Raw genomic sequence first — 9,879 nt, 5'->3', positions numbered from 1 at the left:
TACCAAGAGCCCACCTTAGAAACGTGTCTCTATTGTTACGGTTTCAGTGATAGTAGATGAAAGACCAGCCTTACAAGAATGACACTGCAAGACAAATACGACCTTAACTACTTTTAAGAAAATCATTAAACAATACATCATCAAAATGAGCATCGAAATTAAAAATAATTTTAGCAACGTTATTAGATTTTGTGCAGATGATCAGTGAATTCTCACTGCTTACTTTCCCAGACGACCAGGTGGAAAACTCATCAGAATCTAAGCAATTTTGCAGACTTAAAAAAAAAGCGCTACCTTTAAGGGAAATTGAATTACTGGAGGAGAGACGGTTGCTCATTTGAATCTCTGCCATCCTGGCGCGTCACCGCCGCCTGAAAAAGACTCTCAGATCCTGTAAGTTTAATTTTTAGATTGTGTGGAGTTGAGATATAATCAAATGGTTTGCTGTGACACAGGGGTCCAGACAAAGTCACCCAGGACCCGATGCGCAGCTTTGTACTGAAGCAACAGGGGGTAAAGCACAGTGGAGGTGTAGCCGGTGCTGAAATCCCTCTTGCCTTGGCAGCATAGGGACACACACTCTAACCTATCTATAACTTATTTGTCATATTTGGTAGCGGCGCGCAAAGGACAGGCGCGGGCGATACCTTTACGCGCGGTTGGAGCTGTGTGAATTTCTCAAGGGCTTGATGCAAGAGAAGAGGGCGGTCAAAGTGTAGGGGGAATCAGCGCGCCTTGCTCTAGCGACACTTTCACTCTCAGCTCAGCGCCTGTTAGACAGCGTCTCCCACGTGTCATTTATTGTCGGTCCGGGGCAGAGGACACGCATGCTTGACAAGACCTCCGCGCACTTGATGCCCGCTTTGGTGATGCCATGCCCCGGAACCACAGCGGAGACGAAGCCAGTACCGGGCTCTGGATGAGGACATCGCCGGGGCACCGTACCGAAGGCTACGGCTTGAAAGATGTGGAATCCGGACGACGGATGATGAATAACGCGAGAGACGGTTTGCTGTCAACCTCCACCGCCGCAGGTACTGCCGGGTCCGAGAGAATGAGAGGGAAGCAGGGCGCCAGGCTCAGCTTGCTGGGGAAGCCGCTAATATACAGCGCGCAGAGCGGCCGGAGAAACGTGCGCTACAGGCGGCTGCAAAACTATCTGTACAATGTGCTGGAGCGACCGAGGGCCTGGGCGTTCATCTACCATGCGTTCGTGTAAGTTTATTTTCATTATTTGTGTGTTGGCTAATCTGTTGTGCAGGTCGGAAGTTGCACACCTGTTGATGCTGTCACACCCTCACTGCAGCAACGCGTTTCAGACACATTACGCCAGAATAAAACATGAACCGACTGCGCTACCTGTTACTGGAATGTTGCATATATTCACACATCACTTTGTCACTTTCTGTGTATGATGTCTGACATGGTGACACAGTAAAACAGTGGGTGTCATAAATGTACAGCTCATCTATAAAAATACACTACAGCATGAGTAACCTTTTACTAGAGCCAGTTTCACAGCTTACAGAGAACCCCCCCCCGCTCTTTGAATTTACCAACTGACAGGTTTGTGATACAAACCATAACCCTACCACGATGTCTTTTGATATCTGTCCAGAAGTCTTTGTTATGCTAAGTGGAGCTCAGACTGAAGGATTAAGACACTCTGGGTTTAGTCCAAAAACAGTTGACATGAATGCATAACGGCAAACATTAAAAAAACTGAGGGTTTTCATCAACTTCTGCATTTATGAGGGCCTCAGTGCTAAAGCAGGGTTCACATTTCTACTGTTCAAAAAGAGATATCAGCGTCTGTTGGCTGCCGAAGGTCAAGAAGCAGGAACATCTTTAGCCATTCTGTCTGCTTTCCATCATTCTCGGCTTCCCAAGCAGCTGCATTTGATTTCCCGTGTGCAACTGTTGTTAAAGCATCATGACTGTTTCTGAGAGGAAGGAAGTTGAGGCACACACTGAAGAGCACCATCTTTTTTTGGTGTGTGGGTGTGTGTCTATGCACTAGTAGAGGGGTTGGAAAGAGAGTAGGGTTGTGGTGTGCTGCATGCTTGAGCTATTGCGCTTAATCCAAGCAGCTCTTGAAACTGATCTTTTTTTTTTTACTTTAAAATGTCCTTGAAGTGGCTATACCAAATTGTGCACAGGACGAAACACAGGCTCTCTGTCGGAGTTCATGTGCCCATATGTTATGCGAGCCATGGTCAGTGATGGTGAAGACACTATTGAAACTGGATTAGTTTTTGGGAAATTGCAGTATTTAGGCTAACTGTTATCACGCTTTCTAACTGTCCTCCTTTTTACAGGAAATTTCACCACCGGAAAGAGAAAATCATTGCAAAACAGGCAGTAGTGGAAGCTATGGGTGTGTGGTAGAGATGGTCTCATGTCATCAAGACGGTTATATGATTACAGTGTGAGAATTAAAATACTTGACTACTGACAATGAGACACCATCGGCTATCGATTAAATTTGATTTTAATTATACTGAACATCGGCATGTGGATGATGTGAGACATCCATGTTTGTTTGGTTTTTGAGGTATTAGTAAGGGCCAAGGCTGACATAATCGACTTTTCCATCTGTAATACTGAATCGGATGTTGACATGAACATTGTTTACAAGTCAGAATCTTGTGACTGTCTGGATTGTACATCGTTTTTATTTAGCAGAGTTACTTAAAAGCTGTGCAGTAGCCAGCTTGCTAAAAGTCATGTACAGTAGCAAGATTAATCCCTACGATTAATAGGATAATAAATTAACTCAGTTTATTTGACACTCTTGTCCCACATCTGTCTGAAAGCCAGGTCCTGTCTGTGAAGCACTTTATACTTAAAACTGGATAGACTCAGCTTTACCCACCTTTACCTACAGTAGTCCCTGCTAGTAAATCTACCGATTGCATTGATTTCAACTGATTTTCATAGTTTTAAGTCCAGCAAGTCTTTAAAGTGGCATAATACCAGTCCTACGGAGGAAAATGATAACAGCTTTGAACCTGGTTTATCAGACTCCACCCAGCTGTTGCTGAGTAGGGTAGATCTCCATCCATCTGTGGGCTGTGGCCTCCTTCAGTGCCTGTATCACACAACAGGGTGTACTCGGTGACAGCACTCAGTTTACACTGACAATGAATGGACAGCTGTCACTAACCCAGGGTTTTGTCTCCTTATTTGCTCGGAGTGCTCAGCAGCACAGCTTTTGGCCACAAGGGGGGCTCACATACAGCCAGCAGCCATTGCAGCACTCACAATGATGAGTAATCATTAAAAATCTTCCTGTAAATTATGACACGGATCAACACAAAAATGTAATCAATTGTTCTGTGGCCCATACCCTACCTCTCCAACAAATTTCATTCAAATACATTCATGATTTTTGAGTTATGCTGTGAACAAACAAACCAACAAATGCTGGCAAGAACGTCCACCCCCCCCCGACCCTAGGCAAAGGTAATAATATCATCCACTTCTTACCAACAGTATTTAATAAATCAGTTAATCACAGTCTTATTGCTGTGGTTAAATTCTTCATGTGGTGGAAATGCATCTGTGTTATTTCATCCTCCTGAGTTTGAGAGTGTGTGCTAATTTGACCGAGTTATTACTGCTGGAACGCTGTTTTGTATAACTCGCATAAGTTCAGAGGTCTGGTCAGAGGAGCAAATGTTCTTACAAGCCTGCCCTCACTACATCCAGTTATCCTCTGTTTGACATGTCTACAAAGCACATCCTCATTGGCTCTGAAACCTAAAGTGATATTTCACTTTAAACTCCGTTCTACTGTAACATGCGTACCTCCATGTGAAATTTCTTCTTGAAATTTGCAGTATGAACAAATGGCAGCATCACAGTCGGCTTCATCGTGTGTATAACTAATGCAAGATTTTTAAAATAAAAGCCACTATTAAAGGCACTGCAGATGCAGACACTAGGGTGGATGGGGGGGGTAAAGACGTAACTTTCATGCTGAGAGCTAAATAAATGAGCTTGCTCATACTGCCTGTGCCGTGTAACTGCTTTGCTTTGGCCTTTCTCTTCATACTGTATGGTCGGTGCATTCATGTGTAATTTTATTCATCCCCTATGTGTGACAGCAGCAGCAGCACTGAGCCAGTCTTTGTGCTGAGTCGAGTTGTGCGTGGGGTCCCCCTGCCCTCCTCCCTGCTTGCGTGCACACGCTCTCACAGCACTGCCATTCATCTTACTTCAGGATTAACAAGCTTTTATCCTTGCAAATATGTTCAGGGGCAGGGAAGTGTGGAGGAGAAGGATCCAGTATTCCTCCAGGTCAGGTTTCATAGCTGGCATGCTGAATGATCAGGAGCATGGAGATGGGAACTCACTGCTCTTGTTAAATATCTATCAGTTGGCTTATGGTTTGGAATAGTTAGATTAATAGGCCAGTAAAGGATGTGGTGTTTGGCCATTTGAAGCCAGCAGCAGACATCTCAATGACTAATAATGTGCTGCTGTAAATCCCAGCGCTGTTATGTATTACATATTATATTGGATTCTGTATCAGCCACTATGTTTGTCCTGTAAACCCCCCTGCTCATTATATCTTGGATAGGTTTATGCCTTCTGGTTTGAAATATATCCCATGTACCTTTTTAGGATCCGCTCAGAAACCCTCACACATGCTGGCATTTATATCCATTATTTCCCCAATAAATCTAGAGTATATTTTCTTTTGTGGCACAGGGGGCATTTTGTGTCAGCCTACAACAAATCTCTCTGGCACCTTTTGAGGTAGTGTAAGCCTGTGTTAGAAAACCCAGCGTTACTCATTTCATCTCAGATCAGTTTAGCGACATATGAAGAATAGCCCCCTGGTCAGGAGGGGATCTACATACTGTATATGCACAAGTAGAAATTGGTCAGTTTAATCCTGTGGGCGGAATTGAGTGTATACAGGGTTTAACTTTAAAATATGACAAACACTGGGCTTTTTTGATACCAGTCAGAGCACAGACACAGCTGATGGGGATGGCCTGCTGTAAGGATCATGTTTCAGTCCTGTGTTTACTGACAGGGAGTTCCCCTTGTTCTGTTTTCAGACATGACCTTTCTGTAAACACAAAGACAAAGCCTTGGTACAGGGCATGCATGTACACATGTATTGTGAGGATTGTACTTCAGCTAAGAGAATTATCATTTACCTAAACAGCACCTGTTTTCTGTGATTGGCCTTGCTTTTACGACTACCATGGCAGGCAGGTAAGGAGATTAGCCCCTTGCATTAAAACGAGGCTCATTTTTTTTGTTCTTTCCCCCCATTTCTTCTGATTTGAAATGCCCAGTAAGCTAGCGGAAACTGTGCACTAAAATTAGGTCTGCACACTGCATATAGCATGGATGTATATGGACTGCTCTGCAAGTGGATAAAGTTAATGCTAGTTCTTTAACTCTGACGCTGAATGTTTGCCCCCTCTGTCCAGGGGAATACTGAAAAACACACGTGAGAAAGCTGGTCAGTCCAACCTTGTCTTATTAGCATTCCAGTTGATTAATTTCAAATATTTACTGTCTTCAACTAGTGCTGCTTAAAAAGCATGAGAGGGTCAGCAAAAGCTGAAGAGAGAGATGTAGGAGGAGGGCAGCAGCCGACATGCTGCTACTGTGGGATAGCTGGTGCAGAAGGGACAGGTCAGGTGAACAGTACAGATGTACTATTTAATATATTTAATTAAAATAAATGAAAGCTACTACTTACTTTATTTTTAAATTGCTGTTTAATTTATATCATGCTGTCTTCCCCTGAATATTTTTTATTCCAAATGATGTGTATATTGAGTATTTTTAAAGCAGCAGAGGGAAAACTTTTTAAATATATATATATATATATATATACACACTTTATAATAACATGCACTTAATTGGTTGGGTATTCATGTGCATTTTATTCAATAAAAGCAGGTTTAAAATCAATTTTTTTCATCACTCAGTGGGCATAGGCTATTGTTTGGGTTTTATGTTAGCAGTTTGTCTATTAAAGCAGAAAAATACAGGAACTGTAGCTAAAATACACACAAATATTTATCACAAGTCATATCGCAATATTGAACAGCGTTATCACACAGTGCATATTTTCCTCATATCATGCTCTACAGTCTTCATTGCCTCTACCCACTTATCCTTTCTTCACCTTTCTCTCCTGTGGCCTGTGCAGACAGTGCTGCTGTTCATATTTCCATCATCACTGGGCCCATGTTAGCACCGTGGCTGAACCTGGTCCCTAGCACAAAGAAAAATTCTGACCTCTGATAGCTCTGCCCTTTCATTTTAGCCTATTTTTATAGTTGTTTTAGTCCTTCCTGATCTGTGAGCGTTAATCGCAAATCTGTTGGCAAATGCCCGCCTTGAGGCGAGCGGTACAGAAGAGGCAGCCTGCTTGACTAATTTGGAGATCTGAATGTAATAGCTCATCTGATATGGAGTGTTGCGCAGGCAGATTGAAGCCTAATAACTAGGTTTATCTGCCAACTGCTGAGGTGCTTCAGAGCAAGCTACACACAAACATACACACAGCCAGCCTTCTAGTATGCCTTTATGTAAGCCACACCAGCAACCCTTGAAAGCAGCAGAGAAATCCCAAAGGGAAATTGTCCTTTTCCCTTGCATTGTTACAGCAAATGATGGTGCTTTCTCGTGTTTGCTCAAGACTGCAAAGATGTCTTAATAAACAAACAAAAATAAATGAGGGAGCGCACTCCTGTGTGCGTGTTTCTGTCACTCACTGACACTGTGCTGTTGCTGCTGTGCCACCACGGCCAGCTATGTCCTAGCCACCACTATGATGCATGCAGAGACTAGTTTAGTGGTCATGGGTCTGTTTCCTGTGGCAACAACACACATAGCCCCTCACACTACATTGATCTAACATACAGTAGGTCTTTTAATTAAACATTACATTTCTTTCTGAGCTTTACCTGTGATTTCCTTACTCTGCAGGAGGAGTGAGTGGACTTTTTCACTTTGTCTATAAAGCTTAATTTGCACTGAAGAAAAATCAATCAAACATTGCCTGATTTGTACTCATACTGAAGCTAATGTCCAAATAAAAGACTCACTATCAAAAAGGCTCAGGAAAGACACTAGTTTCAAAAATAGCACCACCATGCCTCACTCTATTGTGACATAGGCTACACATTGCAGCACCACACATGTGGGGGTTGGGGACCATATAGCAAGGACAAAGGATTTACCACCATCTATATTCACAACCAGGCTGAGCATACTGTATGTGGTCTAAGGAGGAGAAATAAGGGAGACGGTGCACCAGGCCATGCTCCTGGCACTTTGTTTGGCATGAGCCTGGTGACGCAGCATAGTGTGTGGCAGGCCAGCGGCCCTCTGACCTCCCTGTCTTACCCAGAGGAGCAGCACTGCAGCTGGGTAGCCAGGCTGTCCTTCTTTCTCTCCCATAGAGTGTAATGTGCCTCCATGCTGGGAAGTGATGAAAGACAGGGCGGTAAATGAAAATGGAGTCAGTAATGACAGTGCGAGTGCAAGGAGGGACAAAGAAGCAGTTCTGTGGAATTGGTACCATTTGTGTCCCCAAGAAACAGTCATAAATTTGACTTAACCCTGCCAGAACTATGTTATTTAAAATATATTATTACTATGCCTTCTCTCCTCCATTTAAAAACAAGTTCAAGTCAAACAAATATAATGTTAATGAATTAAAATTTCTTTAAAGGAGCCTTGTTCCTTCACTATGATCTCTTGAATTTAGCAGGATGTTTCATTTGTTATATTTAAACCATATTTTAAAAATTCACATTTACATATTGTTTAAAGTGTGATTTTATAGCTAACTTGTTTCTGTCATAAATGTTTTATTTAAAAAAAGACAGTTTCTTGATTTCTTGTCAGCCCTGTTACCTTCACCAAAAAATTCCTGCAAAATCACACAATTTACAGGAAGGTGCATCGTCCGTGAGTCAGAAAGCCGACATGTACAGTAGCTTCTTCTCATTTCAGATATGCTGTTATTGATGTTTTATAATGTTTGACCAAGCAAACAGTGTCAAGACCGTTGCCATATTTTAACACATACAATACAGTGGATCTAAACATTTTTTATTTATGATCACAATTTATAAGCAACAACCTTTTAAAGGACACAGCATGTGTTCCTGTGGCCTTAGCCTTTTAGCTAGCAAAGAGAAAATTAGCTTGAAATGGTCGATCCTGTTATCTATAACGGGGCATGACATATGAGTAACAGGGTTAATGTAGACCAGTGTTCAGCCTGCATTTACTGTTTTTGAATGTTAGCCTTGTAAAAATGAAGCTTTTTAAAAGTGTATTATTGAAGGCTTGCTACCTATGCAGCCTGGATGTACAGTAGTGTAATGTTTACTGTGCTTATTACTTTTTTATTTATAGTTTAATCTTTACTGTGTTTATCTTTATTTTAATGAACTTATTGAAATATAAGTTGAATCTCATTAAGTGCAGCTGAAAAGCTCCTTTGTTTGCTACAGAAATGTGGATAAATGGCCATCGAGTTTAATCATTCACTTTGACATAGATGCACATTTAGATCATCATAGAACTGTACCACATATTCATTAAGACACATCTCAGTTGAGCTGTTAATGAGTAATATTATAATATTTAATGTCAAAATTCTTGAGATGAAAATTCTTGTCTAGCAAAACATAAGTGCAGGCAATTCCAGCCTTACCTTTATATTAGGGACATTACATTTTGGATTGGGCCATTCTCTCTCTCTCTCTCTCTCTCTCTTGAGAATTTCTCATAAATATATTTTATCTTAATAGATATGTGACCACCATTTATAAAATATGGTACTCCTGATCAGTTGTATGAAAAATATCATATTGGAAAAAAATCACAAATCAGAAAATAATCTTAGTGAAAAGAGGGATCAAAGTTCAGTTATGTACAGTTTATTCCATATTTCTAATTAAAAATATATATTATTGCATATGTCTGTAACAGGGTTGACACAACCACCCAGACATTGAGTAGAAAAGCAGCCAGTAAATATTATATTACATAGCCTGAGATGACATGGCACAACTTGTCCCTCAAAGTTGAGGCTAAACAAAAAGTGATGATTGATGTTATTTTAAATGTTCATTTTTCAGAGTTGAAAAGGCACCAGTTTTGTGGAATATTATGATTTCTGTATGTCTTTAGAGCCTCTCACTTCTTCCTGTTTTTTGTTGCTTTCTAACAGTTTTTCTAGAAACCTTTAGCTGTTGCACAAAAAGGGAAATCAGTTGTAAATGGCTGTTGACATTGGCTTCTCCTCCTCTGTGTGATAATGAAATGTCCTGTTTGTATGTGTACACATATGGGCTAACATATTAGTGCGATCTGTGTAAACTGTGAGGCTTGTTTGGACTACATGCTATGCCAGGAAAAAAACCCACTATCATCACTTTGTCCCACCATTCCGGTCCTCTCCACCCTTTTTGCAAAGAAACACAACAGCACTGTGGCCTTTATTTCCTTATCCTGTCTTTCCTCTCAGTCTTGTATGCCATGTTTTGATGTTTAAATTCAGTCTTAAAGAAAAAGTGTGATAACAGCCCTGCTCCCCATTCCTCGCACCTCGCAGTTGCTCTGGGCAACCATTACCCCATGTAGCAGCGAGCTGATACACAGCATCTCTGTTTGGCAGCATAAAAAGCCCAGTGTGGAACCACCTCTTCAGGGCAGTCCAATTCAACTCTAAAACTAATGGCCAGCTCACAAGCGACACAGAACACAGCATGCATTTGTAACTATCGTCAGAAAGTAGAGAGTACTCAGGTTTCGGGCTGTCTGGTCATACTGTACTCCTTTGTGGATTCAGGAAAGGATTTGATTGCCACCTTGTCACTAAAA

The 9,879-nt window shown here is 41.5% G+C and overlaps 1 protein-coding gene across 5 annotated transcripts in view; it reads left to right on the top strand.

Annotated features, from left to right (window-relative positions):
• The first annotated feature begins 385 nt into the window (after positions 1-385).
• LOC109956833 (potassium voltage-gated channel subfamily KQT member 5-like) overlaps positions 386-9,879 on the top strand; it is a 124,529-nt gene continuing 115,035 nt past the window's right edge. For 3 of the 5 annotated variants that reach the window (XM_020594208.1, XM_020594206.1, XM_020594205.1), the window contains exon 1: positions 387-1,215. In XM_020594208.1, the coding sequence (XP_020449864.1) occupies positions 875-1,215 (341 nt within the window). In that variant the 5' untranslated portion in view covers positions 387-874. Of the gene's footprint in view, positions 1,216-9,879 lie in introns of all 5 variants that reach the window. The other 2 variants (XM_020594210.1, XM_020594207.1) reach the window with 2 other exon arrangements.

Source organism: Monopterus albus, unplaced genomic scaffold, assembly GCF_001952655.1.
Source record: "Monopterus albus unplaced genomic scaffold, M_albus_1.0 scaffold22.1, whole genome shotgun sequence".
In the NCBI taxonomy this organism is placed as follows: Eukaryota; Metazoa; Chordata; class Actinopteri; order Synbranchiformes; family Synbranchidae; genus Monopterus; species Monopterus albus.
This window is presented reverse-complemented; position numbering and strand designations above follow the sequence as displayed.